The sequence below is a fragment of the Scaptodrosophila lebanonensis genome, unplaced genomic scaffold (genome assembly GCF_003285725.1).
Source record: "Scaptodrosophila lebanonensis strain 11010-0011.00,11010-0021.00 unplaced genomic scaffold, SlebRS2 tig00001415-arrow-pilon, whole genome shotgun sequence".
In the NCBI taxonomy this organism is placed as follows: Eukaryota; Metazoa; Arthropoda; class Insecta; order Diptera; family Drosophilidae; genus Scaptodrosophila; species Scaptodrosophila lebanonensis.
Window position 1 is genome coordinate 8884882 of NW_022060742.1, and position 19128 is coordinate 8904009.

The 19128-nt window shown below is 35.1% G+C and overlaps 1 protein-coding gene across 5 annotated transcripts; it reads left to right on the plus strand.

Annotated features, from left to right (window-relative positions):
- Positions 1–795: 795 nt before the first annotated feature.
- Positions 796–18703, plus strand: LOC115633089 (ribose-phosphate pyrophosphokinase 2). 5 transcript variants are annotated; one of them, XM_030530469.1, is made up of 9 exons: positions 796–907; positions 3165–3390; positions 9848–10031; positions 10776–10844; positions 14856–14954; positions 16867–16991; positions 17067–17265; positions 17342–17476; positions 17983–18703. In XM_030530469.1, exons 2-9 carry the CDS (start codon positions 3173–3175, stop codon positions 18073–18075), a joined length of 1122 nt encoding a protein of 373 aa, XP_030386329.1. In that variant the 5' UTR covers positions 796–907; positions 3165–3172; the 3' UTR covers positions 18076–18703. The 5 variants fall into 5 exon arrangements, with proteins under 5 accessions (XP_030386329.1, XP_030386327.1, XP_030386328.1 ...); XM_030530467.1 differs by lacking the exon at positions 796–907 and adding an exon at positions 2284–2338; XM_030530468.1 differs by lacking the exons at positions 796–907; positions 10776–10844 and adding exons at positions 2284–2338; positions 14015–14038.
- Positions 18704–19128: the final 425 nt, after the last annotated feature.

Genomic DNA, 19128 nt, shown 5'->3' on the forward strand with positions numbered 1-19128 from the left:
TATTGACCAACAGGGAAGTCATACTAAGTAATAAAACATCGAAGTTGTTCCTTAATTTTGTTTTTCGTCAACATTTTTTAAGGTCGGTCGAATAAACTGTGACATTGAATATGAATTTTTTGTTCTTGTTTTTTTTTTTTTTTTTAATAAAATAGGTAAAAATAAATAAAAAATGAAGTCATTATTCATAAGTTTAAATATTATTTAATAAATAATAATATTTTGTTGATATCTCTTTTCGTTTAAAAGTTATACTCATTTAAAAATTGTACTATGGACTGGGTCGAATAAGCTGTGAGCCACTGTATATCACTGGTGTAAGAGAATCCTGCTTCAATTAGCTTCGGCTTTCCTAAAGAACTTTTTAATTATTATTACAAATTTCTATACGCTTTCAAATGTTGCAGCTTAGGGCAGTATCTATTTAAGTAAACACCTTTTTCAAGACAGTATTGATTAAAACAACCTTGCTCTATATATGCAGATATAGTAATAATACCAGAAAAGGAATCAGTTATATTTTTTTTGCGATGTTTTTTGTTACTTACCTTCAAACTTGCCTTTCGTAATCGACTTTCGAAATAGTTCAGCATTGGCGGGAAAATAGCTTCATTGGCAACACTGTCTGCCACCGCTCTCCAGCTCTTTTGCGCTCCGCTCCGCTCCCACCCAAACTTCATGACTTCGAGGCGACGGCAGCAATGACGCGTCATCATTTAGCTTTTGCATTTTGTGACTAGCGGCTGCACAAGTTAAATTCGGTGCGTGTTGTATACATACATACATAAAAGTTTATATTCAGCAAAGATATACATACCATTACAGTTGCACTTTAAAACAATTTAATTATTCTCGTATTGGCTACTTAAAGGTTTTCGCGACATCTTTGCCTCTGCACATGTTTCAAGTAAGTTATGCTCTTATCATTGCCAGTGTTTTTGTGTGTGTGCCTCTTTATTTATTGTGTGCTGTAGAAAAACGTGCTATCGCTCATAGCGTGCACGTGGTTCGCCTCACGAATTGTTTTCCATTGCAGTAATGCCGCTATTTGCGTCAACAAATGCGTCAGCAGCATCCATTTTCCAATTGGGCCGCTTATCCCGTATTCCTTTAAACGCCAAAACAACAGCAACTGCGTGTTCTGGCCTTCGTTTAGTTGAGGTTCATTTAAATTTAGAAAACGCCGAAAATTCTACACATTTTTAATGCCCACATTAAGGTACGGTCAGACATGCACATTAGGCTTTAAATAGTAAATTCCAATAAAGGTTGTCCTCGCAGAAAACCATGTTTTAGTATAGAATTCATATTAGTTTTATTTGCAGTGACATTTTATTTAAATTTCTGTGCAAAGTTATTTGCGTGTCTGACTAAAGCCTTTTTCTTGTTTGTTTGCTTACTTGCTCTGACAGCTCACAGAATTATTTGCTTAAATACGCAATTGTGTATGTACATTCATACATATTACACTTATTTGTGGTTTTGCGTCGCGCCAGACGAGCCCCTTGTTTAAAAGCAAAAATAGTTCATAAGGGCATATGGATTTTGAGCACGTCCAAATATCTAAGCATGTGTATGAAAAGGCAAGAATTGTGATTTCTAAAATGTATATTTAAACTAAACAAAAATGTTCCTTGTAATTGAGATCGATTACATTTGTTTTTATTTTATTACCATTTTTATTTACTTGTCTTTCAAAAATTATCCTGTTTTTTTTTTATAATTCGTCTGCCTCATTTCAACTATTTAACGTTACACATGTTGTTTATTTGGATGTTTTTAAATGTTCGCTTATTAATTACCTTTTGTTGCATTTGCAACCCTCTCTGCAACAGCTGTCAGCTGTGCGAAAGAGTGCGGGGTAGTTTGTGGCAAAAGCTTGTGGAAGCGTCACACAAAATTCTTTCCTACTCGTGCGTGCATGTGTGTGTGTGCCGTCTACTCTGCGTATGTGAGATGAACGCATACGCCATGTTGTACGCGCTCAGTTTGTATTTCTCACTCGCAGCCGCGACGCGTTCGAATACTGTCGTCGTCGCGTCTCTCGCCGCCGTTATTGTTAGTCCGCCTTAAAGGTTGCTAATCAACTGCGCTTTAATACATGAAATAAATCATTTAAATATATGTGTCTGTGTAATAAACATTTTTTGTTTTTGTCTGGTCGACGTCGTTTTTAGACCGACTCTCTTTGCCACAACAAACCGTTTTAGTCGTGCATTACCGTTAGTCACTAACAAGTGTTGAGTGTGTACGCATTAAATACAGGAATAATACATTGAATCACTATTTGTACACAGCATGCCAGATAAAAAATGCACTGAACTTTCGGAAAATAATGGTGTGTAGATATTTGAGCGGATATTCTGCGGAATTGCATAGATCCTACAGCTGTGTGTGTGTGTGTGTGTGTTTGTGCGTATGTGTATTGAGTGTGTTTGCAAATGCACAATTTCATGGCCATTTTAGTGCGACAGTTGCATTTCAACCCTCAAACAAGCGGACAGCTGTTTTTTTTTTCATCAGCTGTGGTAAAAGCTATCCTATAAATGTGCTCAGCACAAAAGCCTTTATCATTCCACAAATTGTAAAAGCTTTTTTTGCGAGTGCATTGCAGTGTTGCCAGACTTGATGTGGGTAGTAAGGATATTTTATTGTATTTAAAATTGCAGGATATTGCTGTTATCTATAATTTATTTTTAAAGTAATGTATTTTTAATAGACTTTATTATTATGAGTTTAGGTTTATATTTACTTTTCAAAACTGGAATCTTCAAAGCAATTTGGAAATCGTTAATTAATCAAATTTCTTCCTGGACAACCAACAAACAATCTGGTTACACCGGTCTCCCATGCGTTAAAAAATCACATGGTGGCTGCTTGGGGTGGCTTTGCCGCGCACACATACTAACACACTCAAGAATACTCACAAGCTTTTTGCGCTGCTAGCGTCGACTGCGATAGGGAATTGTATGAATGAATATTGGCGCGCATGAGTGTGAGAGAGCGCCAAAGCTGTTGCTGCTTGCTGCCGTTTACATGTGGCGCTCTCTCTTACACTCATTAATACACACACACAGGCGAATATATGATGTCGTCGCTGCCGACGTTAGCTTCGACATCGACGCTTGGCAAAAAAATTTTATAATAAAAACTTGTACTCGTAGATTGTGTGATGCCAGTACGCTCTGCTAATCCGATACGCGCTAGAAGTTTGATCCGAGACAATTTGGAGAAACAGGCTGGTTGTCTAAATTTAATACACTCCAGAATGCCAAACATTAAAGTGTTTTCGGGCACCTCGCATCCGGATTTGGCGCAGCGTATTGTCGATCGGCTGGGCATCGATTTGGGCAAGGTGGTGACCAAGAAATTCAGCAATTTGGAAACATGGTGAGTACCTAAGACCAGCAAAGTTCCTGCAAAGCTACAATGATTCACGGATTATTTAAACAATATGCCAAAAAAGTGAGAATAGTGAAAATTTGTGTGACAAGCGAAAAGTCCTGCGAAATGGAAAGCAACAAATGTTGCAAAATAAAAAAAACCGAAATGTGTCTAGAATACTAAAAAAAATGTTGCCATGTGCAAGCGGCGCCTGTCTATCAGCAGAGAACGGTTATTCGGTGGTTCGGTGGTTTGGCGGTTCGTCCGCATGCCTGCCAATCAAAGCCTTGACATTCGCTGAAGGTTGCCGTTGTGGCATGCCATGCGTTTTATTTGTTGCTTGCTTTCCGCGTCAATTTCCGTCTATTTTACAAACATTTTTTTTCGCTCATTCGGTACATATAATTTTTGTAGCTTTACTTGATGGTGTTTTATTGTGCGCCCTCCGCGATTTCATTATTTTTTGTTCGCTTTTATTCTTGCCTTTTTTTTTATTGATTTAACAAGTGGACTGTACACCGCCGCCGTGTTTGTTGGCATACACATGCATACACATATGTATGTAGGTATGTATGTGTTCAACACACATTCACACAGCCACAGCCAATACGCTCTGGCAACACCGCCAATGTCGCGTGCAATTTGCCGTCGTTGTCAGCAGCTGTAGCAGCTGAAAAAAAGCATAAAAAGAATAACAACAAAGAGGGAAAAATCTATACAAAAAAAATTAGTTTTTATTTTTAATTAAATTAGCAAATGTATGTCCATTTGTATTTCTATTAGCTACATTTTTGCTCTTGCCAACCCTCTCTCACACTCTCTTTTTTCCTACGTCCACACATACACACAAAAATATAAAGACAAAGTCAGCTGCTTCTGCTGCTGCGCGCTCGAAAAGCAACAACAACACAGCAACAAATAATAATAAAAATACGCAGTTTTTTGCAATGTCTGTGCCGACGCGCTTATCAGTATACAAGAATATTAATAAAATTAAACAAACCTTAAGTATACAAAGGAAATTAGCAACAAAGCATGCCACATACATACAAACTAACGTGTCTACATACAAATAAAGCAAAAAGACAAGAAATATAGGTTATAATGCGCGCTAAGCTTTTTGGCATGACTCGTGCCGCTACCTTGCTGTCTCTTTATGTACATGTTTGGCTGTGTGTGCTTCCCACTGTGTTTTGTTATGCTCACGCATACACGCAAAGGTCCTGCCCGGCAGCAGACACAACACAGCGGCAACCAACAAACCGAACCACAACACGGCATTGTCACGTTTTTGCCTCGCACTCAGGCCACACACACACATGCACACGTTGACAGTGTCAGCCGACAGCGACTGCGACGTCGACGTCGACGCCGCCCCCACATGTTTTTGGCGCTCACTTTATCAGAGCCACTACATACAAACAAAGAACATTCTCTCTTGTTTGCTGTTCCATGTTCTCGCGCTCAACTGCAGTGTCAGTTAAGCTACGGTCAGACACGTCAATTTAGTGAAAATACCGCGTTACGTATCTGAACGTTATTTTTAACCGATTTGCGCGTTTTAGAAAAAAAAAAAACAACACAAAAAGAATAAAAACAAATATATAAATCATTCTTTCACATAACCATAATACCTAATATTACTGAATCATATATGTATGTATATGTGTATTAGCTTTTAGCTTGACTACGAGCTGGCTCGAATAAAGTTCCATACAATTAGAGACCGTGTCAAAACCGAACTTATGAAATACTTAACATAAAATGAATTTAGTTTTTGGTAAATGAATGTTTAAAGTTGCGCATTCTATATATATTTATATTTATATATTTCTATATATATTTAATTTTATTTTATTTTAATCTAGTAAAGCATAAGAACAAAATCATATGTTTCTGTTTTTGATCGTAGCTAAAGAATTTTAAGCAAATAAATTTTGAGTCTAACCGTACCTTTGGCAGCGAGGCAGACCGACTATGAACTGTGCTATAACCCCACGTGTACGCCAAAGAGCACAGAAGAAGCAACAACAATGGATTGGTTGTTGGTGTTTTTGGCGTACTTGTCGGCATTGTGGCTGTTGTTGTAATTTTTTCTGGTTTGTTCTCGTGAGAGCGAGTCGTAGTGTAGCGTGAGTATAACTAACACAATCACAACAGCATTCACAGTTACGTTGTCAGCTTGATGTAATTGCTATAGTTGCGGTTGTTGTTATTGTCATGAGCCGTGGCCTTTCCACTTCGACTTGATTGGGGCACTTTCCACTGATACTGATAGCATAGAAATTTGTTATATTATTAAGCCTTGAGCACAGCCAATAAAATGTTTGTGAGTGGTTGTTGTAACATATAGAGTCTTGTCGCGTGATCAATCTTGAATGGCAATAGATATGTTCAAGATGACATCATTAATAATTTTCACTGTCGTGCTAAAATATTTTAAACGCAATTTACAAATTTCGAAGCATTTCGTAAATATTTGTTAATACGCACAACTTATGACATATGAGTATGTCTGTAGCTATTACTTATAACTTCATAATATAATATTAAGCCGGTCTTTGTTAAAAAGTGAAATTAATTCTAAAATTCCTGGATTCTGTTCGTAATCAATTCGTATTAAAATCTTAATAAAACTGAGCCCGGGCTTTTCCTGCTTCGGTTCATTCGTTTTTGTTTTTTTTTTTTTTTTGTAATTTATCAACTACACATAGTTATGGATTTATTGATTTACATGGGGAGTTTAATATAAAGCATTCAAAGAAATTTGAATATTTCAGAATATTAAACAGAAATTGCAAAATGTACTTGTTTATAGATTTACAAGTTTTCGTTTTTTATAATAAACTGTTGTTATCTGTTGTTTGTTTAAACAAACATGTTGTGATTGGTCTGCAAAAAGGTAGATACACCGTTGTTTTTAAACGGTTTAAACTTTTAAAACAATTTTAACAATTTTGTTATTTTCAAAACTTGACAGCTCTTTATACTTAAAACTGTCGGAACCACAAATTTTGTATTGATCAAACATAGTTGGGTGGATGGATAAACAAAAATGGGTGGAATAATGTCAATTTACTCGTCAAACTATTTGAATTCTTAGCTTTCTCATTTCCATTTAATTACTTGTATTTCAACTCTATTTTATTATCGACTCGCAATATAATCGATTTAAAAATCTATTTTAATTGCTTAATAAGTCTAAATTGGTTTTTGCCCCTCAGTTCTTTCACTTTAATTTTGTGTGTTGCTGAACACGTGAACCAATTAAGCCATAAATTTTGCAATCGTAAAGGCTAATCTGAAGAAATTTTTTCACTCTGTCGATAGCCCCATAATCTGGCTGATATTTTATGACTGCACACAAAATTTCTAACCTTAGACACTGTCACGAATGACCTTGCGCACGACAGGGAAAAAAGTTAAGGAAAAGGGAAGTAATGTGAAATGCAATTTTTCAATATTTCAAAATATCAGACGGCAAACGGAAGTAAGAACTTATTGCTAGGAGGGGGATTTAGTACGCAAAACACGCAAGCGATTCTATGAAATTTGCAATCAAAAGCATAATCGATAGATGCCCGAAAGGTCGAGTGGTTAAAGGTCCTGCGAGGAAGGCATTTGTTAAACAAAAAGAAAAAACGAAAACGATTATAATGACGTTTCCCAAGTGTTGTGAGATAACAGCTTTAAGTGGAATTAAATGCTTCTTAAGCTCCGTACAAACACATACCGACAAAAACATATGTAGAGCAGGAGTATATATGTACGGTGTGTATTGGCTGATAATACCGACGTCAAGCGATTGGGCGTACAATGAGTATGTGTTTTTAGTTTACATTATCAAACACACACACATACACCAACACACGTTGTGATCTGCCAAAAAGAACACAGCACGGCCATAAAAATAATAATAATAAACGAGCATAACGTTATGTTTGTGCCAGCCTGTCGCTTGAATACACTATACCTGCCCTTTGTGAGGCTTAGAGACCCTTCATTGATTAATATTTATTGACTGCTCGCATTAATTAATGTTATGTGATATAATACTTTAATGTGATACTCTAATATGAATGCGGAGCTAGTTTCAAACTTTTTCTAGAATCTACTCCTTTGTTTAAGCACCGCTCTGGATTGTATCACCAGTACTGACACATTTCCCTCAAGTATATGCATATATTTCTTAAATTTATTTCAAGATATAGATTCGCTTTAAGATATAAGATCAATCGTGCAAAATCGCTTAGAGAGTCTATAACGAAACAAGGATTCGAAGGCCAAATGCCATTGTATCCTTTCATTTAAAATGTAGAGTATTAAAACACAAAAGAAATGAAATGCTTCGATTTCTGGCTCGATGATCAAAATGCCGGTGTTTTTACCCGACCAGCCAACCCAACAGCTGCTGTTACGCTCTGGGGCGGACAACGCGAGCGTTATTTTTGGCATGCAGCCCATACCCCACCCATAACCTCACCCTTTTCGTCCCCTTCAGCCCACATTTGTGGCATGTTAGCAATGTCAGAGACAGCGAAAGTGTTTTTTTATTCACATTTCTTTCAAATTTCTTTTGCCGCCGTGTTTTCATTTAGTAAAACCTCTTCAAAAATGCATTAATTTCATGCCACATTGGTTGTGGCCGCATCCGCCTGATGAAATAAATGGTTTATTGTGGTGCAACATGTCGTATGCGTAATAAAAAGCAATTTAGATCTGATTTTGCACAAATCGAACACATTTGAGGGGCCGTTTTAAAATGTTGATAAGGTGCAGATTATTCATTTGTGCTACTGACACACATCCACAAATATTTCAATATATTATCGGGTTGATTGGCACTGTCAACCGGTATAAATAAGAAGTTTGATAATTATGTTATGTATTAAGATAATATTAATTACTGATATACAAGAATTACCCATAGAAGAACTTCCCATGCAAGAAACTTCGCTTACATTTTCTGTTAGTCAGCCATTCAATGTGCATTGTTATAGTTGTTATTGTTTTTGGTATTGTCTGCAAATATATCAATATGTTATCAGGTTGGTTGGCACTGTGAAACAGTACAAATAAGTAGTTTGATAATTATGTTTATGATAATATTAATTACTGATATAATTGCCCATACTGCCAGCGATTTTGTTTACATTTTCTGCTAGTCAGCCATTCAGTGTGCATTATGAAAGTTGTTTTTGTTTTTGGTATTGTCTGCAATCGATTGCTGCCATTGAGTAGGGGCGGTGTAATTTGATTAACCTTCGATGGACAAGAACAATAGTAATATTAACCCGAACACCCTGACATGAGAAACAGTCGAGCTTTTGACGCCCAAAACGAAATCAAAACATAAACACAACAATAAACGCGCGTCAGGCGACTCAGCTGTGTTGCAAATATTGCGCATACGCTCCGTGGGCCGTGACGTTGCTCTTGGCCAGCGTTTTTTTTTTTTTTCAATTATTGTACGATTGTATTGATTTTTTTTTGCATAATTTTATTTATAACTAACGACACGTTTTTAGAAAATTTAAACAGTGCAAAAGAAAACTCATTAATTAAGAAAGCCATCTAATAACGTAGCCTGCTAAACTGCCATTAAGAGAACAAAGTAGTCAGAGACGTTCTTAGAAATTAAATTAACTAACAACAAAATAGTAAACAAACCTATCAACAAACTAGGAACGGATTCTTATAGTCTCTGACCCAATGGGGAAAGATTATTAGAGAGTCCGCTTATCTATGCTCCAACTCATAGCCCTTGCACTCAGTTATTCCTTTGGGAGTTGCTTTTAGTAAAGAAAAGAAAGAGTTCGATTGAGATTAGGTAAGAAAATTGGGCTTAGTTCAATAGTACCAAAAAAAAGATTGTGCAGAGAGGTATTAAAAAGTGAACTTAAAAAGACCAAAAGGGCAGACGATTCTTCAGTTTAGAAAATCAATTTGCGGTGCCAACAAGTCTGTCCTACGATTAGTTTTGAAATAAGAAAAGGCATAATCAAAAAACAAAATGATTTTTTTAAAGTTTAAAATGTTTGAATTGAACATTATTGTTTTTAAATAAGAGTGTTGAAAATGCTTCACTTCCAAGTATTAGCTGAATATAAAATACTAACTCTAAAATGTTAGGTTTTCTTTATATTGTTGTAAGCTTTAAGCGCTAAAATTTAAGATGTGACGCCCACATTTGCTCACAGAATGAAAGTGTAAATCGTGCTCGTATTTATTTTGTTTATTTGAAATATTATACAATACCCTGTAATTGAAAGCAGCAAATCAAACAGTTAATCGATGCTATATGTATGTTTTGGACAACCAGAGATGTCTAAACAGCTCCCTAACTATCTGTTAGGGTTATAAGTAGTATACTATTTCCATTGGCATATTGTTGTTTATTGTTTGTTCTTTAATTTGTTAAAACAATTTCCATTTCTCACATACATATGTTCTACAATTTCAGCGTCGAAATCGGCGAGTCTGTGCGTGGCGAAGATGTTTACATTGTGCAGTCTGGCTCCGGGGAGATCAATGATAATTTAATGGAGTTACTGATTATGATAAATGCATGCAAAATAGCGTCTGCCTCTCGCGTTACAGCTGTGATTCCTTGCTTTCCCTATGCCCGCCAAGACAAAAAAGATAAGGTAGGTCTGCTTCATTTAATGGTTTCCTTTCCTTCGAGCCTCCTTCCACAGAACACATTGCACGTGCAAAGAAAAATAATTATGATAATGATGATGATGATAAATGCGAAAAAGAAGCGTTTTAATTGTTAATTCGATAAAATACAAAAATCACACATACACACACCCACACACCCAAATACGCAACAAACAGTGAAAACTGTTGCGATTCTATATTTTTTATATTTTGTTTTTTGTGCTTGAACTGCAAAATAGTGTGCAGTGTAACTAGTTCGTTTATACCCATAATAGTCTTAAATGAATAACCAAACCACTATTCCTCTTTATACTTATACTTATATATCTACCAATAGTTCTTTTTCTCTCTATCTATACCGCATTCTCCCTGTGTGCGTGTGTGTTATTGCATTTTGTAATTAAGAGTTAAGTTCTTGGATTGTTTTTTTTTTTTTCGTTCAATGCAGTTGCAAGGAAGCAAAGCTCTAAGCTGTAGAGTTTGATAAAAAAAAAGTAGAAAGTATACAAGAAAATGTGGACAATTTTGTGTATAGATATTATATATTTATAATACATTAGAATTATAATCATATTATTTAAATAATTACGTTTGTTTCTGCCGCTAATTTATCTACTTTTTGGTATGATCTTTTTTTAAATAAAACTGCGTCGCCACCATCTCTCCACTCTCTTCGCTTTCTCTCTGTTTCTCCACAACGATTTCGAACTCTTTTCCCATACCTCTAGTTGTCGGGCAGTGAGGATAAAGACGAGAGCAAGATACTTGCCAAGAAAAACAACGATTGGAAATTTAGGGTATTTAATTCTTTTTTCAACTATAACTGTCTCCTCACCCTATTAAACATCATCTTAAAATGGTTTCGTTTCCAACAAGAAAAAAAACAACTACAGAAAAATTAATATATATTTATTTTGTTTTCCAAAAGCAATTTTACGTACATGTCTGAAGAAATAAAGTAAAGTTGTGTGCAAAAACTCATTCAAGCTCTCTCATCCACAATGAACATGAACTTCAGCTTTCGTCCAATTCTTTAACGGGTTGTCTGACAAAATTTTCGGTATAATTTCCAATTGGCTAACAGAAATCTATTATACACATACATACTATATATAAGTTAATATGTACTATTTATGTTTAATACATGTACTGCATGCCTAACTAACTGAAAGAAAGAAGAAGGAAAAAAAAACACTGACAAATCACCGAACAACTGACCACCACATACGCAATCAAAAGATATTGAAATGAATAATGATTTTTGTTTTGGCAATAATTCAAACTATAGTAAAATCCTAACAATTGGTAAAGCAAAATTTTCCACATTTTATTTGTTCTTGTCGTTCTTGTATTTATTATTTTGTGGTGCTGTTTTCGGCGGCGCTTCATTGCAACAAATTATACTCGTATCTGTATAATATACTATATAAATAATTTATTAACATTATTATTAATATCAACAAGTATATTATTTATAAAATGTTGTCGTCCACGTTTCGTGTTTTTAAAACTAGCCTGTGTTTATTGTGTTCTTGTTGGTGTTGCTGCTGTTGATGAAAATGTCGCACCCCTGCACTTTTTCACTTCACCACCTGTGCACCAAATTTGTATACTCTGCACCTGAAGAGTGAAAGAGTATATTAGAAAGTCTAAGCGCTAATTGTGAGTAATAGAAGCGTGGCAGACCTCATGTTAGGAATATCTATATGCATGTTGGCATGACGAGCCGAGTCGATAGAGACATGTCAGTCCGTTCGTATGTCCGTCTGTTTGACTGTATGATCATCGAGAACTTTTGAACCATAACAGCTAGGTATACTATAATTAATATATAGACTTGTCTTATTTATATACACATCAAGTTTACTTACAAGCTATAAGTTTTATATAGTGCTTTATAAAATTTCATTATAATCGGAACACTATTTAATATAGGACCAACCGCAGGTGCAAAAATCAGTCATAGTAGTAAAAACTTATCGGTTTACTTTGATATCAAAAGCCAAATTGGTCCTTATTGGTTTTCGATAATACCTCACTAATCTGTAGTTTATTTTAATTGAAAGGCTGTAGAGGTGAAAAGGGTGGGTGTAGGGTATTCAAGAGTCGAGCTGGCACGACTTTGAAGCTCTACTCGTTTCCATCTGATTGACTTCGTATTACAGCTGATAAATGGTCGTTATGATAAGCTTGGCAACCAAAAAATCATGTCTACAAAACTTTTGACGATTTTAATTTCTATTTATTATTTATTGAACATACATATATATTGTATTTATTTTTCATTGATGATAACCCATTATATGCATTTTATTTGACGTCATTCGCGTCTTGTTGTCAACTGTCTGTTGATGTTCTCTTGAACTTTGGGGTTCGTGTTTATTACAATTTGCATGAAAATTTGCAAAAATATTTTGCATTCGTCAATGATTACAAGTGATTTGGCTTGAGTTCGCTTGCTGTAATCTATAAAGTGCATTACGTTGGACGCAAAATGCGTTTATTGACGCCAAAGTCAGTCATCTGGGACCCTGAAAAAATCAATATTTTTCCTCTCAGATGTCATTGAACGTGAGTGGTTTTGTGATTTTTTCCACGACTCGTATATAAACTTCTCTCATCAAAAATTCTAAGCTATCTGTAACGGTATGGGGATTTTGCCAATCTGTTGTTATCTTCTTATATACTATAAAACTAATCTGAAACATAAAAAGGCATATCAGACTTGATGTAAGACTCCATATCAGACATCAAAACTTTATCTATCTGCAAAAGGTTCTCGAAATATTTTTGTAACAGATCTCACGTTCAGTTAAGGGCGTCAACCTAAACCTGTTATTTGTAATCTCCAGCTGGGAATAAATAGTCTCTCACAGATTTTATGTGAACCAAACTTTGCTCATATCTAAAAATCTATTTGAACTACAAGTACTTATATGTATTTATAAATGGAAACCAATTATTATTTGAATATTCAATTATGTTTTTTATTAAACATAAATATTACGGTGAATAATAATAATAATCTTCCAATTTTTTTACTCAATTATTTTTTAAATTACCCCATTTAGATTTTGCTTAATAAAAACTATCACTGAACCAAATAAATGTAACTTTTAAATACAAAAATATTTTGATTAATAAATGTATCTTTATAATGTCTTTATATTATATGGTTCCAAAAATATCTTATTACTTTTTTAGATAATGCTTGAAAAAAACCTATACTTGTATATAGAAACGAAAGAAAAATAAATGAGTCTTCTTAACTACGATAGAATTGGTCACAATGTACATACATTTGTATGTATATATAAAAAAAAAAATAAAAAAAATTAAATAAATTAGCATGCTGGTCGACTGGTCTATAACTACTGTAGACATTTTTAACCCGACTTACTATTAGTTTCAAATTTATAGAGCCTTCGGCATGCCGAAGATAGCGTTATTACTTAATGTAGTAGGACTTTTTTTTTAAAACCAACTTAGTTTCAAATCCAAACATGTTCTACAAACACTATATATCTTTATTGTTTAGAAATCAATCTTAAGCTTAACATATTTTGAAATATATAGTACATAGTTGTTCAATCTTCAAGGTCCACGCGCTTTAACCTACTCGCTTGAAGGAAGCAAACCGTTATTTCCAGCAACTCTCCTACAAAACCTTCACAATATATATTTGATTTTTGCATTCAATGAACACTACAATAACCCACTGTGTTATTTTTCTTCCATCTCCTCCCTTCTCCCCAGCACCAATGTTTTCCCGCCTCAGACACGAATTTCTACTTTTAATTTGCGAAATTATCTCGTATATTTGATTTATTTTATTTTTCTTCTACAATTTACAAACATTTCTCTGAACTTTTCGTTTCTTCTTTTTCTTTTCTTTTTTACGACAAAAATACAATACCAAATATATCTCAAAAAACAAAAAACCAAAACGAAATCTTTATTTCTCTAGGAGTTTTCAGCCAAGCAATATACTGTGAGTAGTCAGCGTAGTGCCTAGGCAGTACGTGCGGGGTCACTTATTTTTAGAGTGCCTCGAACAAAATAATTATAAAAAACCAACAAACAACAACAAAAAATGCTTAAAACAAACATTTTTGTAAATATTTTTTTTGACAAGTTTGCTTTGAGTTTGCGTTTGTTTCGTTTTTATACAGATTTTCTTATTATAATTATTATTGCGAAAAACAAAAGATTTCCTTTAATAGAACAAAAATTCTCTGAAAACTATTTACCCTTTGCATGCGTTGCTTGGTTTTTGTATCTTTTTACTTTTTCTGGTTCCCCCAACTTTCTTCAGTTCCATATCTCTCGGTCAGCCATAAATTCGTCGGTCAGCCAAAGGAATTGTGAGAACGCCAAACAAACTCTTTACTTTTCTTTGCACTTTTATCGTACTAAACAAATTTTTTTTGAAACACTTTTCCTGTTCTTGTACACTCTATTATAATTACACTATTATACCTACTATTTATCTGTCAATCTGTCCATGTATCTATATAGTATATGTGTCTGTCATTAATGTGTGCACACCCATCGGGCTCTCCATTGGTCGTCTTGTCTCTTTTGCCGATCATCATCGAAACTGTACATTGTCTTAATAATTTGTTGTCTTTGATATTGGATTGTTACCACCTTTATGTAATTTTTTAATGCCTTATTATTTCTTCGATTTATGGTTTACTCACAATATCAACTGGCCTAGCTTTAAGTATTAAATTAAATTTTTTGTTGTATACCGAATGCGCTAATTTTTAACTCCCTCTCGTTTCTCTCCGCTGGCCCATGCACAGAGTCGCGCGCCCATCTCGGCGAAATTGGTCGCAAATATGCTATCAGTGGCCGGTGCGGATCACATTATAACCATGGACCTACATGCCTCACAGATTCAGGTAAGAATTAATACCCATATTTATATATCTTTAGGTATAGTAAAAAAGTAATTAGTGGACGAGCCATGCGCTTACTATTCCTATTAGCAGTGATAAGATTTTCAGTTGAATGATATTACGCACAAATTTGGTTTTATTTGGTTAAACAGGGCCGAAAATATGGATATTTTGGATATAGGGCTAGGAAAGTAAAACAAGTCACAGCAACAAGTTACAGCATTGGTCGATTGTTCTTTGGGGGGGTTATTCGTTTACTGCAATAAAATATAAATAGAAAAGTAATTAATTTAAGAGGTTAAGACAATATGCCTGTCTAGTAGCATAAGACAATTAATTGTCTGCTGGAACTCACCAATTTAATTGGTTGCTCTAAGAAGAAAGGGACGTCTACAACACGGTGAATGTTATGCTCGGCTTTAGCTCGTGCTCTTGGGGTTCCTTTTTCTGCATCTCCTCCTCGCGCTGTCCAACACTGGAAACTTTATTCTTGATGTTTTCGCTGTCCGTCTGATCGTTGTCAAGCGAATGCCTATTGGACAATATGCTTACAGACAATTTGCCCAGCTGATCCATAAGCTCACTGATTCGTTCCTCCTTTACCTTAATAATACTCTCCAAGTAGAGGGACTTTTGGGTAATAGAGCCTATATAGTTATCTTTTTCGGCGCATTCACGCAACACGTTCGCGTATTGATCGTATTTTACCACCCTCTGCGGCACCTTCTGCATCTCCCCGTCCACTAGCTGGTCCAGTTCTACGACCAGTACTTCGACTTCGTCATACATTTTTGGAGTGGGGGCAGCGACGGGCAGTATGGGCGCGGAAGTTGTGGGAGGTAATAGACGTGTACGGGGCGTTGAATTCGATTTAGCACGAGGAGTTTTCAGCGATAGCGCACGTGAAGCGCTACGTGTCTTGAACCCCATAGTACGTTCCGAACGCATTAGATCATAGAGCAAGGGCTCAATCGCTCCATTGGCCCCCTGGGCCAACAATTCCAGCATCTGACGCGATAGCATGAGACCCAGTTTTCGGAGCACTTTCAGATTAAACGTCTCCCAGTTCTCTAGCTTAAGCGAAGTGCTGTTGCGCGAAGTATAGTTCTGTGGATCGACAAGACGGGTGTGGATTTTCTTAAAAAGTTGCGCCACCGGCACCACATTGGATAATTCGCGGCGCGTGCGATTGTTCAGTTCGATTTGATGTGCCTGCAGGAAAGTTTCGAGTTCCTTGAGCTCCTCGGCATTTAGGATGCGACACTGGGACATGTTTGATTGTTTTTATTCTTTTTGGGTATTTAAATATTTTGAATATACTTTTGTGCAATTTTTTATGTTTCTTTGCTTCAACTTTTGGAAAATGGAAATGCCAAAAGGTCTAATTTATCTATAAGTAGAACATGTGACTTAATGGACGGATATTTGAAAGTTCGACAGAAAAATGATGATGATAAGCCTACTGTGTTATTGTTATTAATAGAAAATAGTGTGGTAAAATGTTACTTTTTCAACTTACCTTTATTAAACTTAATCTTTAAAAAATGTCAGTCTTTTAAAAAAAATGGATAATAATGAGAATCTGAAATAAATAAAAGAATACATTGTTATCCAAAAGTCCCATTTCCCTTCTTCCACTTCCACACGATATCGTTCGGCGCTGATGATAAGCTGAAGGTTTTTATCAGCTTGACGAAACGAATACATTTAGAATTTCCCATCTGACCATCCGTCTGTCTGTTCGACTGTATGATCGCCGAGAACATAAAAATCATAACAGCTAGGAACATAAGATTAAGTTTATTTTATATAGTTGTCATAGGAACGTCCTTAACTTGGTCCATAAGAAAAACCACTCAATATCATTTAATATATACATATTGCATGGCCTGTATAATATTTTCGCTTTATATAGGGATTCTTTGATATTCCTGTTGATAATCTCTATGCCGAGCCAGCGGTACTGAAATGGATCAAAGAGAACATTCCCGAGTGGAAGAACTCGATTATTGTATCGCCAGACGCTGGTGGTGCCAAGCGGTAAGTGTTACAAATGGTTGGTATCTAAGTACTTTTCTAAAATCTCTTCTGTTCCCGGGATGGTTTGGTCTGCAGCGTCACCTCAATTGCGGATCGTTTGAATGTGGAATTTGCGCTGATCCATAAGGAGCGCAAGAAGGCGAACGAGGTAGCCTCCATGGTGTTGGTGGGCGACGTTAAGGATAAGATTGCCATATTGGTCGATGACATGGCCGATACCTGTGGTACTATAGTCCATGCTGCGGATCGTTTGGTGGAGGCTGGCGCCACCAAGGTAAATTTATCTTGGGACACATTCTAAGTTTTGGGGGAGCAGTTTCTTTAGTAAATTGTCACTCCCTAATAATTAGGTCTATGCCATACTGACGCACGGCATTTTTTCGGGACCGGCGATTTCGCGCATTAATAACGCCTGTTTTGAGGCAGTCGTTGTGACCAATACTATACCACAGGATGGCCATATGCGTGATTGCCCCAAGATACAGGTAAGTAGACTTAATTTTTTGATTTCCCTGTACCCGGAGGGGGTACTTAACAGCTAGAAAGAGAAAGAAAGAGTCTGTCTGTATGATCATCGATAACTCTTAAACTTTAACAGCTACGGAGACACAAGTTTGATACAGACTTGTCTTATTCCTATTTAATTTCAAACCATATAATATATAGACTAAAATTTTTATATTGCTACCATGAGACCGATTGGTGCAAAATCATTATTAGTAGCATCTTAAAAAGTCTGGAATTTATGAGTTTTGTATAGGTATTCCGAAGATTCACTACTATATATTTACTGCTTTATAATATATTTACCATTGGAACGATCGGATTAAAATTTTCTAATGTATTTGGTGTAGCCTCACCAAAATCTTAAATTGTATCAAAATAGGGAAACTATCTGCTGCTATGGGTACAGGGTGTGTCAGAGTTTTTTTTTGCGTTGTTTATAAATAAATATTATTAACATGTGGACTTATTTGCTTTCATTCTGCAGTGCATTGACGTATCTATGATGTTCGCTGAGGCTGTTAGACGAACACACAATGGCGAAAGTGTATCCTATCTCTTCTCAAATGTTCCATATTAGGCACCAGTAGCAACAACAAACATAACAACAACAACAACAAACAGCCCAATAAGAAAAGAAGCAACTATTGTACCCAACCCTTCAAAATACATAAACAAAAATGAAAAATGCAAAATCAACTATTTGAAGCATGTTTGCCATCATCATCGTTATATATTTTTTATTATTAACTATGTAATTAAAAGCTCTTAGTGAGAGAACCATCATTATGTAATTATATTAAAATAGCGTAAAGAAAACTAAAGTAAACTAAACTAAAAGATTATTGCCTTTTTGTATACAAAACAAACAATTACATACATATTTGATTTGAGAAACAAAAACATTATCTAAGCATTGGCTGCTCTTAGAGGGCATTATTTAAAATTTAATTAAAATACAAGATTAGCTTTTAACAAAATATATAGAAAAAAATACACACATACATATTACATATTGTACACACCTAAACCAACACATGAAAAACTTATTGTAATTTTACACTGTGCAACAACTTTTTGATGATTCTATAATAGTCATAAGTTTTGATGAAAAGAAGGAAAGAAAAACAAAAACATAAACATAAACGAGTTCAAAGCAAAACTTTAGTATAATTAAGTAAAATAAAATCACAATTGAAAAGATCATAGTTCATAGGCGTTTCAAAAGAAAAAAAATCAACTACCAACACAAAAAAACAAGAACAAAAATCAACAAAAATACAAAAAAAATCAAAGAAAACTGAAAAAGAAAAAGTGAGTTTTATTTGCTTTAATTTACATATTTGGTTGATACATTTCAGTGCCCTTTCCTTTCTTCGTTAAAGAAGGCTTATTTTCTTAAATGATTTGCATAATATGATTAAAAAACAGGAAGTTTTGAAACAATTAATGACGAAATTTAAATCTGGGTAACTGCAATTGAAAAATGCAGCTAATTGCGAAAAATATACAAATAATTCAGCATTGACTGAAGGTGGAATTTTAATTTGGTTTCACTAGCCATGTTTTAAAACGAATAACAATGCATTTTTGATATTTGAAAAATGTTTTGATTGCTTATAATTTGACCGAA

Bases quoted from the DNA above. Each gene is read 5' to 3' on its own strand.
- LOC115633089 (XM_030530467.1), top strand. From the start codon at position 2,299: ATGCCAGATAAAAAATGCACTGAACTTTCGGAAAATAATG. The intron at 3,391-9,847 runs GTGAGTACCTAA...CTACAATTTCAG, and splicing joins TTCAGCAATTTGGAAACATG to CGTCGAAATCGGCGAGTCTG. The intron at 17,266-17,341 runs GTAAATTTATCT...CCTAATAATTAG, and splicing joins TGGAGGCTGGCGCCACCAAG to GTCTATGCCATACTGACGCA.